The sequence below is a fragment of the Hydra viridissima genome, unplaced genomic scaffold (genome assembly GCF_058129835.1).
Source record: "Hydra viridissima isolate aposymbiotic clone 2 unplaced genomic scaffold, HvirCarnegie_v1 scaffold_11, whole genome shotgun sequence".
NCBI lineage: Eukaryota > Metazoa > Cnidaria > Hydrozoa > Anthoathecata > Hydridae > Hydra > Hydra viridissima.
In genome coordinates, this window is record NW_028324310.1 from 12,267,501 (window position 1) to 12,287,822 (window position 20,322).

General features: G+C 34.7%; 1 protein-coding gene across 1 annotated transcript; it reads left to right on the top strand.

The window, feature by feature from the left end:
• Positions 1-11,938: 11,938 nt before the first annotated feature.
• On the top strand, positions 11,939-13,027 carry LOC149882215 (uncharacterized). Its single transcript, XM_090065907.1, has one exon. It carries the CDS (start codon positions 11,939-11,941, stop codon positions 13,025-13,027), a length of 1,089 nt encoding a protein of 362 aa, XP_089922033.1.
• The last annotated feature ends 7,295 nt before the right edge of the window (positions 13,028-20,322 follow it).

The following is a 20,322-nucleotide window of genomic DNA, read 5'->3' on the forward strand; positions in this document are numbered from 1 at the left end:
ACGGTCTTAAAGACGTCTTATGTTTGCTGGGTAATATCTTTTTAGCATTTAAGTACCGAAACGTAAATCAAGAGCATCTTCACTCATTGGTTTTCATTTCTTAATCTTTGATAAATTAAAGTTTCTTACCTTCCTATTTATTAAAAAATGCTGTTTAGTAAAAGGTGGTTATGAATAATATCATTAACAGTTAATACAATTTCATATCGTTACGATATCATTATACGGTTTCATATCATACAGTTTATAACAACATTACGGCTTAAACGATTTTTTTAAAGTTTATACTAAGAAGTGTTTAGAGTTTACTTTTAGTGCGGTTCCTTTCAGAATTTCAATGGAATGGAATATAAGGATGAGAAGTAATAACAGATGAAAATTACCATCTGTTATTACTTCTCATCCTTATATTCCATCAGTAAATATTGCATATTTACAACGTTTGATTTTGAATACGATAAGTCAGGCTAGGAAAGTCTCCAAATCATAATGGAAAAGGATTTTCAATCTGTTTTCATAGTTCAGTTGTATAAACAAACCCAATGAATTCCCCTCTGAAAACCTTTTTGTTGTTATTAGCATCTGGTGCATGAGTTAAGTGTTTATTATGTGGCCAGTAGGAAACGTTATAAACCAGTGTAAGTCATTCCTACGTGCAACGCTGGCAGCTTCAGTAAAGACTTTTAACTGCAATTTCTCTCACTTTGCCCCAGGTTACCCTTCTTTCTTTGCGGAAAATTACTTTCAACAGTGACTTGGGAAATAAATACGGTTCTATATAACGAATAGATTTCCGACATAGAACGGTATAATACAAAAACCTAATTGATTTTATTGTTGTATTATAAAGAGTCATTAAAACTAATCTTTCATTAAGATAATAAAATATGAACATTTTAATACAAAAGATTTTGCAGAAAAATCCCACAAACAAATTTTTCTATTTAAAAGGCATATGTTAAGGATAAAACATTTTCACTTCTTTATCCGAAGGTGATCACTAACATTACCGATTGCGCATTATAAATTGTATTTTGAAGATCAACACCGTTTACACTTGTTACTTTTAAATCAACATGCTACTAATAAAATTTTTACTCTATTTATACAAGTTAAAGCCGTTAAAAAAAGATAAATTAGTTTTTAATAGTCGTCATAAGTGTGATATATATGGCACACTTATGGTAATTTGGTGCATAAAAACACCAAGATGCCACAACCGCGCATAATTATAGGATCAGCATGTCCCTTCGTAGACCAAATTACAACAAAATAATTTTGACGTAAATTTCTTCCGATTACTTTTTGATTCCAATAAAATTACTGCGCGACTTTAAATGACGGTATTAAATCCATAGTACATATTTCTAAATATAAGATATAGAATATGATATATAGAATATAAAATATTGTTGTAATTTTGCATGTAATTATAGTATATGGTATATATATATATATATATATATATATATATATATATATATATATATATATATATATATATATATATATATATATATATATATATATATATATATATATATATATATATATATATATATATATATATATATTAGGGTGGGTCGAATTTTTTTATCTTTCCTGTACATGAACAAAAAGTTGTCTTGGCATCAGTACAGTATGAAAATAATATTTAAATATTTTTTATGAAACGTTTAGGGGTTCCAACTTTTGATTAAAGTCTTACCTTATTTGATGTATTTTAACCATTTCCTTGGTACAATCTAAATACTACCAACTATAAATCATTGACTAAAATGCGTTGGCAAATGGTTTAGCACCTAACTACAAGTGCTAAAAAAGAAATGGAATAAGTTTTATAACGTTATTTACATGTGACGTCACCAACATTAGCAACAAACCATGTGCTGGATTTTTTAGAAACAAGCAAAATATCTAATATAATATTTTGTAATTTTATTTTCTTCTTTGCAATAATAGATCTATAGTAAAATTCAAGTAGGCTAATATAGATGTATACTACAGTAGGCTATAGTTTAGACTGTAGAAAGATCACTTCATTTAACATGTAGGCCTATTTATGAGAGGTCTAAACATATTATAGTCTGTATAAATATTGGAATGTTTATTGACTAAATTCTTATGAAAAATTGTTTTAACAGCTTTTATTTATTGTAAACATAACTTGTTGTAGTTTTTTTTATTATTTTAGACAAATTATATTAAATATGAATAGTATGTGTACACGAAGTGCAACTAAACATCCATCGTTTGGACAGTTAGTTGATCTTCCTGAAAATCAAATCCCATCATATGAAGACGTTATTAAGGCGTTCTATTATAATCAGAAAACAGTATTAGAAATTAGCTTGCAAGAAAGATATTCAATTTTAGCAGACAGAGTGAAATGTGTTTATTCAAAAGCAAGAATTCCCACAATAGAAGTGAATAGCACAATCATTAGGATTAGAAGACTTATGGATAAAGTACATACACTTGAAAAATATTCAGATGCAAAAAGAACATCAGACACGTTCACTGAGAAGTTGAATTCTTTTCAGCAGTTATTTGACATTTGTACCTGCAAATGCTTTGATTCGGGCATTAGAGATAGGAACTTATGCACGTGCCCACTGCCAAATAAAATTCCATTGATAGAGTGGGATTTCTGGGTTGACCAGAAAACTGTTAGAAATATGATAATTGGTGGAGTAGACAAAGAAACGACTGCAACACTGGAAAAGAGACAAAAACGCAAATTTATGAAATAAGTGTGTGATGAAGCACAGTCAAAAAAGGTTGAATATGAAACTGAGGAAGATATTGATGAGGATGAGCGTAACACGTATGAAAGTAATTATACATCAGAGGAAGAGACAGTATCAGTGCAGAACAGAAACAAGTACAAGGAATTATGTAAAGCAGTTGATCGATGCAAAATTAGCAACAGAAATACATGTCTTATTGTTAATGCTGTTTTAAAAGACCTCAGTATGTTGTCTTCAACAACAATTCTTGATCCTTCAAAGCTACGTCGACAAAGGAATTTCTGGAGAGATACTCTGGTTGAAGAACATATGCAGAGCAATAAGGAATTGTGCTGTATAGGCTTTGATGGAAAACAAGACGTTACATTAGTTAAGAGTTGTAGAAGAAGTAAAAAAGAAGAACACTATAGTATTGTCTCGTATCCAGGAAACATATACATCGATCATGTAGTTCCTGAAAGTAGTAAAGCTACTGATATAACAAAGGAGTTAATGTCAGTTATTATAGAGACAAACTCCGTAGAAAGCATTCAAGGTGTTGCGTGTGATGGCACAAATAATAATACAGGTAAAAACAACGGAATCATAAGAAAATTGGAGGAGAACTTAGGTAGACCATTACAATGGTTGGTATGCCTTCTACACTGTAACGAGCTGCCATTTAGAAGGTTTTTGGCAGGCGTGGATTTTGCTCGAACTACAGGACCTTCCACATTGTCAGGTACAATTAGCTCAGCTCTAGAATATGATCCGAATGAATTGCTTGTCGTTAATTATTTGCCCATTACTAGTAAGGTGACTGATTGTGATGAAACTGTCAAGAAGGATCTTAGCACAGACCAACTGTTCTTTTTGAAAGCATGTCTAGCAGTATAGCGTGGACTTCAGGCTTCTACAGATATTGATTTCCTCGAGAAGACTTTATCTGGAAATATAAGTCATGCTCGGTGGTTGACGAAAGCCAACAGGATTTTTTTTCATTTTAAATTTTACGGACCCTCTTGGTTCAAAATCATATCAAATTCTTCTTGCCAAAATGGTGCTAACAACTTCTTTTACTTAGTTCAGTTGTTTCAGGAACTTAATGCATTAGATCAGGCTGTGGTTCGTCCTGTTCTCGAAAATAACTGCTACTTTGCGCATGCTGAAAACATTCTGTTAGCTGCAGTTAGTGATAGGGATATTGAAATTCGTCGTTTTTCAGTAGAACAAATAATGAGAGCAAGAGAGAAGCAGACTAATAGTAACATACCGGTTCGCGTCTTTGATAAGAAGGATATAACATTAAATCTGACTGCGACATCGTTCATTAACATGATTGACTGGGACCAGATTAATGTTACGTCTCCTCCGATGCTATCACACCTTTCAAATGATCAACTCACTTACACACATCCAATACTACTGCCCGATGTTCCATGTCATTCACAGGCAGTAGAGAGAACAATTAAAGACGTTAGCGCTGCTGTAAAGTTTATGGGAGAAAGTCCCGTCATGGCATGGTGTTACAGAGTAAGAAATCCAGATTAGAGATACCAAAAATAGACAGCAAGAAAGATTTTATTAACAGTTAGGTTTAACAATTTTGTATTGCTGCTGTTTAACATTGATTCGTTACAGTTTACATTCTTTTTAATTTGTAATAAATTGCAATACATTTGATGATGTGTATATAGAGTATGAAAACGTGCATCCGTCCGTCCGCACTTTCCTGATTGGTTGAAATTCATCACGTGATCATGACGTCATTTGTTCATTCCAATCACATCCTCGATGACGTCATCATGTCGTCACATTCATGGACGTCACAATCACGTTGTGTCGTCGTGCAAGCACGACTCCCCAACATGATTGTGACGTCCATGAATGTGACGACATGATGACGTCATCGAGGATGTGATTGGAATGAACAAATGACGTCATGATCACGTGATGAATTTCAACCAATCAGGAAAGTGCGGACGGACGGATGCACATTTGTCATACTCTATATACAAATGTGCGAATAAAGAATAGCTGAAAAATAAAAATACATCCGAAACAGCTTCCATTATAGAAAAAATGAAAAAAAATGAATAAAATATGCGTTTAACAAATATAAGTATAAAATATATAATAAAAAACACCGTTTAAAAACGTAATAAATACCGTGTAAAATAATGAAAAAAACACCGTGTAAAATAATGAAAAAAACACCGTGTAAAATAATGAAAAAAACACCGTTTAAAAATATAACTAGTTCCCAGTCCTCAAAGACGCTAAACCGCGCAATTTTACAAATAAAGAAAAAATAAAATGTACAACAAAGTCACCTTCCTTCGACGCCATTTTGGAAAAAATTTGAGCATAACTTCGTCGTCTGATCTCCTCTGGGGCTTTCGCCCAAATGAGAGATTAACGTTTACACTGGTATATATAGAGAAAACGACCCTTAAGTAAACAAACGACGGCCCTTAAGTAAACAAAACGTTGCGGGGGGTCCAAAACCGACCAATCAGATTGCAGAGAAAAGTAAACAAAAGAAAAATTGACCAATCAGAATGCAGAGAAAAGTAAACAAAAGAAAAACCGGGGGTAAAATAGAAAATAAGACGGGTGTAATTATTAAACTTAACAGAATATATTTTTAGGGAAATTCCCTGGGAAATTCCTAGAATTATAAGTTATTGAAATTTTCCATTATAAATTTTTCTAATATAAAATGAATTAGTCCAACGAATAATATGGAGATTGATTTTTTTTGTTTTTCTTCGACAATTATGAATATTGAAAGTAATTCGAGTAATATCGAGAATCGTCGGTTTGCAGTTTGTTCGATATTTTGAAAAATAGAGAACATGAACCATTTTATTAATAATCTATAACAAAATATATAACATAATATAAATGCGTTATTGCTGGAAGAGTTGGAGTTATATCGCAATATAGAGTAAATATTATTCGTATAAATATTATTCATATTATTCGTAAAAAAATATCATTCAATGGTAAAATAAAATTCGTCTGTGTGGAAAACATAATATTCTTTTTCATTTGCTAAGTATTGCATATGAAAGTTCTGTTCGATATCGATGATCGTTTTATTTTGATCGTATTTTGTAATATACACATCTTGGTCTTTTGACAAAGTGAAATAAAGCGTGTTACATCCATAGTCGCTACATTTGGTTTTAAGTTTACCACCAGACGAAAACGAAATAACGTGTTCAGTCGTTAACCAAAAATGAATCAAATCATTTGGAAGTTGATCAATTTCGAGAAACGTGGGTTGACAGATCGTTCGATCTTTCGAAAAATGGATAACAAGAACCATTTTTTTTTATTTTCTAATCTATAAATAAAAAGAAGGTGTTAAGTAATATAAGTTGAGCAATTTAATTGAAGAAAAAAACACCGTTAAAATAGATAAAAATAATGATGCTAAATAATAAATAAAGTTTTAATATATATTACTTAATGGAATAAATTTTTTTTGAAAAAAAAATGAGCGGAAGAATTAGCCAACAAAGCTATTGAAATATTATCACCTCTTCCATTGGCGTTTACTGAAAGTGCTAGTAGATATTTGGTGAAGAAAGCGTTAGACAAATTATCACCTAGTAAAAAAAAATTTGTAGTGATACCAAGTTCTACAACATCAACAAACGTTTCATCGATCAATACAACGAGATATGACGATTAAAAATCCATTTAAAAGATTAAGAAGATGGTGGAAAAAGATGAAAGAGAAAAAACGAATAAATAGAATAAAACCTGTTCATTACGAATATTGGTTTATAAAAGAATAAATATTTTACAATGTATATTAAAATCGTATTTTTTGTAATCGTTTAAATGCTGTCGAATTTGCGATAGAATTAAATTTATTTTCAATTTGTTCCGATACGCCCCATAGATAGGCACAACATCTCAATCGATCGACAAAATCGGTAATGTTTACACCTGTTTGAAGAAAAACAGCGATAGCACTTTCGATTTCTCTTTCGCCAATGTTTGTGTTTCGATCGTTGTTTGTATCGTCTAAAAGTTTAGTTATTTCCTTGAGCGGTATTAAATTTTCTTTGTCGAGCGAAAGGAGAAACAAATAATGATGCTTGCATTTCCATATGTCTTCCCATTCGTTGGTAGAGTAAGGATTAAATCGAGCATAGCAGTGGTTGCATTTTTTTTTACAGTTCATCTAAATACAATATTTAAAACCGTTTAAATACGAATAAAAACAAATATATATATCGGTATAAGCTCAAAAAAAAAAGGAATTAATAATAAAATGGAGAATAATAACGAGAAAAAAAGTTGTATTAAGCAAATAATGGATATAATAAAACAAAATAAAATAACAAGTTTGATTTTGTTAATTATTATTGTATTTTTTGCGTTATATTTTGGAAAAGAAAAAGCGCAACAGCTTCAATTAGCTATCGATTGGATTGCTACGGTTTCACCTAATTTCACCATTAACAACAGTCGTATAAAACCAACACCGTATACAACAAAAAAAACAGCGTTTTATCAACGTTGCTGTCTTAACAATGAGACGAGTTTAATAAATGCGAATTGAATAACGATAAATCGATCGGATCGTCGTCATTTTCGTTTTGGTGAAGTTGTTGATGTTTACGTTCGCAACTGCAGCATAAAGAAATGCGACAAGTGTCGCATTTTGTTGTGTAAACAGAGTTTTTTTCCATATATATTTCGCAAACAAAGCAAATTGAAAAACTTGTTTTTTTGTGTGCGTAATGTTCGTGTAACCTTTTTTTCAATTTCTTCCATTTTTTTAAATAGATCATGGCTATTTTGTTGCTTTTCTGTAATGATTCCTTTAAATCGACATCATTTTTTTGCGATTCGATATAGTGACGAATCTTTCTGCTTAATTTGTAAAACGTATCGAGTGCAACTTTTGATTTTCGTTCGACAGACGTTTTATAATCTTCATCTTTATTCTCGTCCATTACAACTCTAATTTTGCATTCGACGTCTGTCAATAGATAAAGAATTTTTTCAGCTTTTGCATTTTGCATTGTTATGTATGTACTAAAGAAATATATAAATATTTGTTAAATAAATTTTATTTTTTCATAACAACGTTAAAAATAATTTTTTCAAAATATTCTTTCCAATATATTTTCCAAAATTCGTTGCAACAACATTTGCAACAGCACAACGATTTATGTTCTTCGTTTTTATCGATTTCGATTTTTAGTTGACCAAACAACATAACTTTTTCAAAGGCGTCGTTTATTTCCTTGCTCAACGTTTTTTGTTCCATTGTAATTATATTTTAATCTAAAAAAAATTACAAAAAAAACGATAGATAAATTAAATAAACATTAAATCTTTTCGATCTATTGAGGTAAATATGTGATTCCAATAAACGCGTTCATGTTTTGATATTTCATCTTCCATGGAATAACCTTTCATTCGCATCCATCTTCGTATAGTTTCGTATGATTTTTCGTATGATTTTTCTCGATCGTAATCGTAATCGATCGTATCCAAATTGTATTGACGAATGTTCAATTCTCTTCCCATTTTTTTCCAATCAATTCCAATGCGTAACGAAACAAAATTAACAAATTCTCGATATTTCATTTTTTTTAATAACTAAAAAAACAAAAAACAACAATATTTTTATATAATTAATTTTACACCCTCTTTCAACAAAGACTCGCACATTTCTTTTCGTTTCTTTTCGTCGTTCTTCATTATTTCGGGCAAACGTTTTATAATATCGTTATCGATATCGACAGTGTTTCCTTCATCGTCATTTTGAATAATGTAAATATCTCCTCTGATCGATCTAAGGAGGGGGTAATCTTTCACGTGAACATTTCTCGGATAAGGATAAGGTTTGATTCCGTATAAAGCTGTATGATGAGGAGATAAAACGAGATATTCTTCCATCTTTGGTATTTTTCTCATGTTGGTCAACCTCGGTTTTCGCAACTCGCTTTTTGATAAATGAAGAATGCGTACCATTATTATTATGATGCTAAAAAAACAATATAAAATCAAGATAAAAATTTACACAAACAAGGATTGTCGTCAATAATCATCGATTTTCCTTCTTCGTTTCGAATTATCGCACGAGCGTGATTTTTACAATAAGATAAAGACGTTTTATCTACAACATAAACGTCGTATTTAGCAAACAATTCGTCGAGGAACGTTTTCTTTTTAATGTAAAAATCTGCAAAACATTCGTGATTTTTTAACCAATCGTTTAATTTATCGTTTGCGAGTTGTAAAAGCGTTTCTTTTTTTTCTTTTTTCCATTGTTTTTCGACTTGACAACACGTGCAATCGCAAGAAATCGGATCGATCTTTCTGAGTCGACGAATATCTTCTTTTTTTTTTCGAATGTAATGCATGAAACGATCCGTTTTCCATTCTAGCGATTTTTTTTCAAATTGTTTTTTTTCACATCGTTTGCACAAACAGTCAATCATCTGGAAAAAAACAGAGCGATTTTTTTATTAGAATTTTTTTATTTGGTTGTTATAAAAAGACAATCTTTGATTAGAGTTTAAACCCTTTTCTTTCAAAGCGTAAGGATCTACAGCGACTTGTTGTTGTTGTTGTTGTTGTAAAACCAAAGGAGGGGGTATTTTCTTTACCTGTCTTTTTTCTTCGTTATCCGTTTCAGCATTTGTTATTTTTCTTTTATTATTATTCATCTAAAATAAAACAAAATATTAATTATATATTATATTTTTTACGCAAGTTATGCAAGTTAGATATTTTACACAAGTTGCAAATAAAAACGTCCAATATTTCGTCCCAATCTCCGTATTCTTCTGTATTGCATTGCGAACACGTGTCGTATTCAAAATCGCGCGACTGTATCATTTCGCTTTCGCAAAACATATCTTCGTACATTTCTTGAATTTGGTTTTCGATTAGTTTCATTTGCGAGATGAGCTTTTCTTGCGCCTTTTCGTATATTTCGTTGTGCAATTCGATTTGTCGGTTAAACGAGCTTACCACCGCTTTAACAAACATCTTTTTGGGATTTTCATAATCAGATTCTTCCACCGCACGATCTAGCGTATAGTGTAGATTAAGCGGTTCGCTATCGTTAAAATAGCAAACTTTTATTTTGCGAACAAAAGAGACCGCGTTCAAAGACTCCAAAGACGGCGTTGTCGATTTCAAGGCCAAAAAATCATCGATGCGATTGAACAATTTCGTTTTCCAAATCAATTCGTTATCGTTCAATTCGATATCGATCCAAAAATACGACACTGTACAAGATACGTTTCCATCTTTGTTTATGCATTCGTCTTCAAAAGCGATACGAGTTACAGTGTGAGGATCGTTTTTATAATCAAAATCTCGAAAAGGTGGATTTTTCAATGTCGTAGCTGCACTCGGTATCAAGCCGTACTCAATCATAGTAGGTATCATTCTGTTGCTGCCAAAGTAAAACATGTCAAACATTTCATCGCGCATGCTCTTTAGTCTCGTTTCGATTCTTTCATAATCGTTTTTGAGTTTTTCGAGTTCTTATACAAACGTTTGTTCTTTCAAGTCTATTTGTTTGCTAAAAGACGCCATCAAAGCGTTAACCAAAGTAAGACCTTGATACTTGTAATCAAATTTGTTAAGTTCGCGATCTAAAATAACGAGTTCTTTAGAATTGTGAAGATAACAAACTTTAATTTTGCGAATAATCGAAGGATCATCCTGTGGTGGTGGAGACAAGTCGTACCGATACAACTCTTCTCTCCATTCTTCATCATTCCACTCAATGTCAATCCAAAACACCTTTTGGTTACATCTTTGATCGTTGTTTTGTTCATCGTCGGGCGAATGAAAAACACATTCGTCGTATACTTCCAAACGAGTAGAAAATGTCATTTTTTTTTATTATTAATTTTTTTTTTTTACAATCTGAAAAAAAAACACATTTCATATATATTTCATGTATATTAAAAACAAACAAAAAAATTACAATGTGATATCGACAGCGTTAATTTGTTCCGCCTCGGGATAAAAAGGAGTGAAAAATTTTCTCAATCTTTCGGTGTTATCGATGCAAAATTCGATAGCTTGAATTTCTTGAACGTTAAAGTCGTCCTTCATTACTTTCTTAGCCTTCCAAGGATTGTCGTTATGTTCGCGATTCCAAACAGCGTTTTGATGAATGATGCATTCGTTGATGATTTTCATCATGATTTCGGGATTGGAAGGGTCAACGAGTTGAACGAAAAAGATATCCATTTCATCGCGAATTTCATAGGTACGTTCTTTGCCGTTGTTCATAATCATGGTTCGTTTGACAGAAGGATCGTTGATATAAAACTTTTTTTCAGCTCTGTAAAAAAGCAAGTGGTTTTCGACGCATTTTTTATATTCTAACAAAGAATACGAAGGCATACCGTTTTTGATGGTTGTCCAACGACGATCCGCTTTCAAAGGTAAATTCACTCTGATGGGTTTTTGGTAAAAAGCCGGATCGAGAGTTGTATTGACTTTGTTCAAAGTGAGAGTGTCCAGTTGAAAAATAGGAACAACATAAGCTTGAACATAACCTACTCCTCCGTTGTTAGAATCGTTGACTACCTTTTCTACGTTTGTAATCATGTAGCAAGTAGCTTCTGATAAGTTTGGATAACCGAATTTCATTTTTTTTTTGTTTTCTTCTTCTTCTTGATGAGAGTTGTTGCTTCTTGTTCGCTTTGGTTTCGAATGATTTTTTTTTATCGAAAAAACGTCGTATTTATACGGTAAATTGGTTTAAACAGGTGAATAAATAAACGGTCGCATTTACAATAAAAACAATGTTTATAGGTCAAAGTTTAAACCAATATTAACGTAACGAGATGACAATTTGTACACTTTAACAGTTACGTCAGAGATACGTCACGTATTAACAAAGGAACGATATAAACGTTTACAATAAAAACATTGTTTAAAGTTTAAAGTTTTAAATCAATATCGATATGACATCACGGAACAGCTGAACCAACAACGAAAACGTATAAAAAAGATCGATTTTTTATTCATTTTAGATCGATTTGTTTTTTTTTAAAAATAAAAAATAAAAAAAAACGAGGAATAAAATGCAACAACGGCATCGAGAAGAAGAAGAAGAAGAAGAAGAAAGTATATTTATGAAAAACGTAGATGCTAAAAAAAACGTTTTTTTAACAGGAAGCGGCGGTTGCGGTAAAAGTTACATGATTCGAAAATGCTATCGTTATTTAAAATCGATCGGAACGGAATGTCGTATGACGGCTAGCACCGGAATAGCCGCTAGCTTGTTCGAAGAAGGAATCACGTTGCATTCGTTAGGCGGGATAGGAATCGGTGACGGAAACGGGGGTTTTAAAAAACAAATGAACGAAATCGCAAAAGAAACGTGGAAAAAATTGGAAGTGCTGTTCGTCGACGAAATAAGCATGCTAGACGGAAGCTATTTCGATCGTTTAAACGGTTCGGTGAAAGCGGCGAGAGGAAACGATAAACCGTTTGGAGGAGTGCAACTGATCGTGAGCGGTGATTTTTTTCAAATATCGCCGGTAAGCGGAAATTATTGTTTTGAAAGCGAAACTTGGAAAGAAGCGAATTTTGTAAAAGTGGAATTGAAAACGTCGAGACGACAAAAAGACGAAACGTTTGCAAAAGTGCTTAGCGAAATTCGCCTCGGAACGGTGTCGAGCAAAACGCTGCGTTTTTTCAATTCTCGTTACGAAGAGGAATTGCCTTTGAACGTGCCTCGACTCTATTTTAAAAACGCCGAATGCAACGTTCACAATCGATACATGTTGAGTCTGATCAAAAACGAAAAAACTCACGTGTTTACGAGCAGCGATTACAACGCTCGAGGTTATTCGTTTCAGCTGCCTCAAAAATTGGAAGTAAAAGTGGGAGCGATGGTGATGTTGGTTAAAAATTTGAACGAACGGCTGCACAACGGTTCGTTGGGAACGATAACTAAAATAGACGAACGTTGCGTGTACGTTAGATTCAACAACGAAAATCAAACGAGCGCGATCGAAAATATCGAAGAAAGACATTACGAAGGCGAAACGGTGGTTTCTAGTCGAACAAACTATCCGCTTATTTTAGCTTATGCGATGACCGTTCACAAAGCTCAAGGTTGCACGTTTGACAAATTGGTGGTGTTTTCCTCGTTTCAGTTTGCGCCGGGACAATTGTATACAGCTTTGTCGCGCGTTAGAGATGTAAAAGGATTGTATTTAGGAAACGTAATCGGTTATCCGCAACAAAATCGCAAAGTGATGGATTTTTATAAAAACTGTTGATTTTTTTTTTTAAATAAATATTGTATATTTTTTTTTTTATTTTTTCAGAGAAAAAATAAAAAAAAACAATGAAATTCAAAAGAAAAGAGTTTAAAAACGAGGACGTGTTAAACAGATTGGTGTACGAATCTAAACGCGTTTTCGTAGACAACGAAATAGTCAACGAAGCTGTTATCGACGAAGCTTCCGAAACGATCGATTCGATCGAAAAAAAAATAAACGAGATGATCAAAAGACTTTACGAAAAGACTTTTTTGGAACCGAACCGTTTGTCGTGTTTTAACAAAACGCATTACGTCGAATACAACCTTACGATGGCTTATTGTTTGGGTGTGGAATTCGACGTGGACGACGAATATTATCAAATTCGTTTGCAAGACTACCAAAGTCCCGTGTATTGTGTAAACGTGTTATCGTACGACATTTCGATGAAAAATCAGCAAAAAAAAACGTTGGAAAAAAGCGTCGTATCGATGGGAATGAAAAGGAGCGGTTGGGGCGTGTTGTGCTTGCTTCGTTTTGAAGCGGTGTCTTATGTTCGACAGCAACAACGAGAAAAACAAATGAAAGTGATGAAACAACTGACGACGATCGGCGGTTTAAAAAGAGTACGTCCGACGAGCGAAGAAGAGCTAAAAATCAAAAGGGAAAAAGACAACGAAAGAAAACGAAACAAAAGACGAAAAGACAAAGAAACCTCGACCGAAGAAGAGCTGAAAATCAAAAGGGAGAAAGACAACGAAAGAAAGCGAAACAAAAGACGAAAAGACAATGAAACCTCGACCGAAGAAGAGCTGAAAATCAAAAGGGAAAAAGACAACGAAAGAAAGCGAAACAAAAGACGAAAAGTCAAAGAAGCCTCGACCGAAGAAGAGCTGAAAATCAAAAGAGAAAAACGAAACGAAAAAATACGACAAAAGAGATGCGAAAAAAACCTCGTTCTCGAAGCGGAACAAAATCGATGGGAAATTGCCGGACCGTGGCAACGCGGTGATCCAATTCCAACGGTGCTACTTCTTCTTCTTCCGCTGCTGCCGATGCTGCTGCTGTAAAGTCTCGTCGATTTTACAAGAAGAACAACGGCAACAACAACAACAAAAACAACGAGTTTGACGCGTGGAAAAAAGAACAAACATTTTTGGATTATTCGCCGTTGTTCGGAGAAGGGTTGTGTTTTTACGCCGCGATAGTCGTTTCGTTAACGTTGAGCAAGGTGAACGTGGATTCGTTAGAAAAGTGGAAAGAGTTTTTAAAATCGCGTTACGAGGACGACATCGACGAAGACGGCAACATCACGAACGGAGGCAGCGCCGACATTGAAGAAGAAAGCGAATTTTACGAACTGTTGGAAGAAGGGCTGAGCGAAAAAGAAATCGAAATTCAAAGAGCCGCGTTGGCAAAGCTCAAAAAACCGTTCGTGACTCTGGAAACTTTGCGCGAAACGTGTCTGGATTTTGCGTACGACGACTATTTTCTCGATCGCAACGTGCAAGTGTGGACGTATCGCGAAAAAAACAACAACGTGATATATTACATGAAGAGTTTCAAGAGGAAAGCCGTCAGAAAAACGAAAGCGTTTATCAAGTGCTTGTTCGAAAGTCGAAAGTGTCTTTCCGAAGAATGAGACAAGCACAAAAAGTTTTCGACGCGAGAAGAACGAGAGGCGGCAAACGTTCGTTTGCAAAACAGAAACACGTTAAAGATATTTTTGAGAGAAGAAGAAGAAGAAAGAGGAGGTGTAGAAGGAGGAGGAGGAGGAGGAGAACACATGCACGCTTGTTCCATGTTGACTCTGCGACACTGTTTTTATTACGAAAAGTCGACCGCTCGTTTGCAAAAAATGCAGCAGTGCGAAAAGTGTTCGCTGTTTTTCACTCATTTGAGCAACCATTCGCCCTCGTGCGAAGGATTTTACGCCAAGACCCAGAAAAAGAAGAAGAAAAATACAAAGAGACGTGTCGACACGTGTCGTTGGAAGACAAACTGTTTGCGATCGCCAAGAGCTCTTCGAAAATCGCGCTTTATTCGTTTGACAACGCGGTGCGAGTGTTGGACAGTTTAAAAATATTGAACCAATCTTTGGATTCTGCCACTTCCATGCTCGGAGAAACGCTGCAAGCCGAAGTGCGAGAAAACATGATGACGTTTTTGAAAGAAGAAAACCTTTTTGCGAACCTCGATTTGAACGAAAACGAAACGAAAGAACTGCGCTCGTTGTTGAACAAAAAAACTGTGTTTCCCTATCAACACATTAACGACGAACGTTTGGATTTCGAATACGAACGCTGTCCGTCGATAGAAACGTTTGCAGAAAACCATTTGAGCAAAAGCAAAACGAAAGAAGACGAAATGAAAAGAATAGAACCCGCTTACGTCAACGCGAAACGAATGTGGGAGCTGTTAAAGTTGAAAACGTTGAGACCTCTGTTGAAATTGTACGCCGCGATGGACACTACGAGTTTGGGAGCCGTGTTGATCGATTTTGACAACAAGATGTTCGAAAACACGGGTTATCACATGATGAAGGTGGTTTCCGTTTTTAAATTTGCCAGCCTGTTCAATTCTGTCAACTCCGGAATATCCATTCGTTTTCCTCAATCGCTCGAACATCACGAAACGATCGAAAAAATGCTCAAAGGCGGAATGGCGACCAACGGAATATGCAAATACGCGGCCGACACGGACGATTATCCGATCGCCAAACTGCCTTCGTATCGACAATGCATAAAAATGTACGACGAAAACGGACAATACGCTCGAGCGCAGTTGCAACCTTTGATATTTCAAGCGGGCGAAATGGATTATTCGTGCGCGACGTTGGAACAAATAAAAGCGAAATACGGCGATTTTTCTCAAAACGGATTCGACAAAACGTGTTTGGTGTACGCCAACGTGGAGATGAAAGAAGAATACCAAGACGCGATGGGAGGTTATTCGCCCATGATCGAAAAACGCGAAACCGTTCCCGAAGAACTGAGTCCTTACGAAATCGAAAGAACGAGAAAAAAGTTGAGAAACGGAACGTACACGTTGCCTTTGAACAAAACGCCCAAGTTGGTTTTTCGTTTGTCGGCGCACGACACGGTGGAATATTTTCCGTGCTTGTTGGACTTGATAGAACGTTGGGGATGTCGATTGAACAAAATTTATTACGTGGTGCCGTGTTGGACTTTTCCGTTGGCGAGAGACATGGTGAAAAACAACATCGCTCTCAGACAAGAAGCTATTTTGCGAGGAGACAAGATTACGGCCGAAAATTGCAAGCTTTGCACCAACGGACATTACGGTTGGCTTTGTCAAGACGCCGCTAAACACAACACTAGCATGCACGTGAACCATCAAGAAAAAACGTTGCAACGAACGATAGCTCGCACGCGAAGAGTGATCGAAATGCTGTGCGACGATAGCGAAGGATTTGCAACGGAAGAAGCGACGGAAATGATCGACCCGCGATTTTTGTATTTGTTCGTAGACGACAGCGGCAATTTGATTCGCGAGCCTGTCGAAAAATACAAGTTGGACACTTTTGCTCATCGCGTGCGTTTAGACGGAACGTACGTAACTCCCGATTATACTTACGACGATTATTACAAAGAATATTTGAGAGAATGCCTCGTTCGCGACAGCAAATCGATCGTTTGTTTGGCTCCGCCTTATCGTCGCAGCAGCAGCGGTGACGGTGAAGAAGAAAAACACGTGTTGGAATGGGTGTTTGGAGAAGAAGACGGCAATTTGAACGAATGCGTTTTTTTGGTCGTTCGCGAAAAGAGAAAACAAAAAATGAAGTCTTTGAGATTGACAGCCGCTACCGTTTTGTCGTTAGCCAAAAATCAAATCAATCGTTTTCGTTGGAGTTTTCAACAAGCGTTACCCGAATGCGACGTTCAATTGTTGTTGGCCGATACGGATTCGTACGGTGTGGCTGTTAACCATTATTCGTACGATAACGATGTTATCGTACGAATAATGGTTAACAGCCACATGTTTCGTAACGAGTTTCCGTCTGGCGGAAGCAGATTGAAACATCCCATAGTCGATTTGTTAGACGATAAAACAAAAGAGGGAAAACATTTGGCTTTTTTTCGAAAAAATAGCAGCGCGGCTCGATTGAGAAGTTCGTTAGACAATCCCGCACGACAAGAAGTGTTTGTGCCTGTAGACGCTAAAGGCGAATGCGATTTCGATTATTCGAGCATGAGCGTCGCTAAAAAACTAGTATCGTTTCAAGCTTTTCCGTACGTCAAAGTTAAAGATCGCAATCAACATTTTTATTTAAAATCGTGTTATAACGAACCCCCGGAATTAAAAAGATCTAACCCCCCGATTGTCGATGAAAAAAAACGTATAAAAGCGTGCAACGAGGACGAAACGATTCTTTTTCAAAAACGACACCAACAACGACAAGAAAGAAAAGAAAGAAAAAGAAGATCGTTAATCAAACGAGCAAACGCTTTGCTCAAACGAATAAAACGAAACGAAGATGACGATGACAACGATGATGAGCAATAGTTTGAAACAAGATTACGATAACGATAATTGGTTGACGGAAATTGTGCAAGAAAAAGAAAAAACAAACATTTTCGAACAAACGTACGACGAATTATGGTTTGAAGAATTAAACGCTTATTTATCGTTAAAAGAGGAAGAACAACAACAACGGCGTTCGATCGAACAAATCGACAAAAAAAAATTAAAAAGACAAAACACGAGAATCAAACTCAAATTGAGAGCCATGTATCATATACCGAACATGAAACAACGTAAAGATTTCGATCGAAACGAAATTGAAATTTTGTTGTTGCACATGATAAAACATTACAATCCTGTTCAGTTTGGCAAATGCGAATTGATGAGCGAAGAAGAAAAACAAATGTTTGCTAAATGTTTTAAAGAAAACGTCGCATCGTCGATAAAAGAATTTATAAAAATACATTTGTATCCGTATCCCGACGAATACGCGTTTTCTGGAAGGAAACAAAAGGACAAAAACGAATCGATAAAAGCGTTTGTTTGCGAAAACATAACGGCGTTAAAAGAGTATTTCAATTCGAACAATTTCCATAAATACTTGCAACAAATAAACGTTCACGCAACCAAGTACATGTCGTGTCTTACGAAGAAAAAAAAAACTTGCATTATAGATTTGTTAAGATTAAAATTTGATATCGATTATATGAAATAAAAAAAAAAATGAACTTAAATTCCGTTTTTGATTTGTTAAAAAACATGAGAGAAAACGTCTGGCAAAGACAGCGTCTTTTTGTGAAAGATGCGGATGCTAACGATAACGATAAAGATGAAGTGGAAAATAACGACGAAGATCGAGATAGAAAACGAGAGGAAAATCAAATCGCGTTTGAAAATTTACCTTCAAAACTTTTGTTTCAAAATTTAAACCAAGATCCTTTTACTTATCGCATGAGAAACGAACAAGAATACAATCGCATGGCGCTGTCAGACATGAAATTGCAAAACGTCATGCAAAACGAAACCGTAGCCGTAACCGATAACGCTTTATGGGAAACGTGGGAACAAACGGGAAGAAACGGCAGTTTGTTTGGTCAACTTGTAAAACGCAATTACACCAACGCGTTTTCGGATCGTGTGAGACAAATGGAATTGTCTCGTTTGCTTCGTTCGCAAAGAGGTACGAATTATCGTTTAACGAGTTCGAGCTTGAGCGGTATAAGCGAGACCGTGTCGAATTATTCACCTTCTGCGCAAAAAAAAATGCGTGTAGAAGAAGAAGAAGAAAAAACAAAATACGTCGAACAAATGCACAAAGACGAATATTTGTTACGTTTTTGCCAATTTAAAGGTCGTTTGACGTTTCCCGACTCGTCGTCTTACGAACACGAATACGAACGTGTGTTTTTAAAACGAATGTGTCAAACTCCGGTCACTATAGGATGGGACGATTTATACAGCTTCACCATGGAAGTGCGACATCGCAAAGAAATAACTCTACCTCAATTAAACGATTTAAATATTTTCATCGTATACGGCAACAGCGTGCGAAAGACAAACGAAAATTTAAAAAAGCTATACGATCATCTTACAAACAAAAACAAACCAAACGAAATTAAACTCGAAGACAGAGATAAAATTTCTGTTTTGACTTCCAAAACAAAAAATTTGCCTATTTATTTGTCGGCTTTTTTTAAATTGTTCGGAAACGATTCGATCGACAACGAAAGAAATTATATAAAATATGTTTTTGAAGAATTATCGATCGAAAAGGTGAAATTGCTAATTCAACCAATATCATACAACACTCGATCGCACGATTATGACAACACTGACTAACGTGCAAGACCTCGTGGAACGATGGAAAACAAAGATTAAAAGCAAACTGTTTATTTTAACCCGACGAGATAAAATTTATCGTTACTTGAGCGATGTGAAACAAATTAAAAACGAAACAGACGAAAAATTGATTGTTTTGTTGAACGATGTATTAAAAACGTTTCTCGTGTATTCCACCTTTATACAATACTACATCGTTTTTACCGATATGTTTCATTAAAAAATCATTCACGTCTTTACACGACATTACTTTGGTTGATGCGAATAACGATTTGTTTTCGATTAACAAACTTTCTTTTGGATAATATGGTAATTTGTGAACAAATTTGCAACAATATTCAAACGCGTTTCGATATTTAGATGCGAGATGATCGTAATCTAGACACGGAATAGCGTGAATATTCAACATGTATCCAAAAGGATCGCACATTCTTGTTAATGATACTTCTCTTGTGCATATGTGATTTTTTGTTATTTGAATACTTTCTATGTCCATCAACCACCATCTTCTTCGCAGTTCTACTTTTAAAAAAAAAATGTATTATTTTCGTTTAGTCAAAACCCACTTTACAATTCTTTTTCCAACCCTATTTAATTTATTATTCATCGCATTGTTGGTATATCTCGAATTTGTTTTTCGTTTGCAAAATTTCAATTTTTTACATTCAATTTTTCTTTTTCCAAATTTTTTTCTACTCCATTTTTTTTTATGTTTTTTTACCGGCAAAGAATTATTAACCGGTACCGAAGAAACTATTTTAAAATCAACATCATCATCATCGTCATCATCCGCCATCATAATTCGCCTCGGTTTATACTTTATAATAGCCATTTTTTAATATTTTTTTTCATATTATTTTCTTCCATTATATACTATTTTAAAAAAGGTTGAATATGAATTATTATAGTGTCAAAATAAAAAAAATAAACGCTTACCTTTATTCATTTGTTCTGTCGCATTCTCATAAATGGTGCGCATCATTTTTATA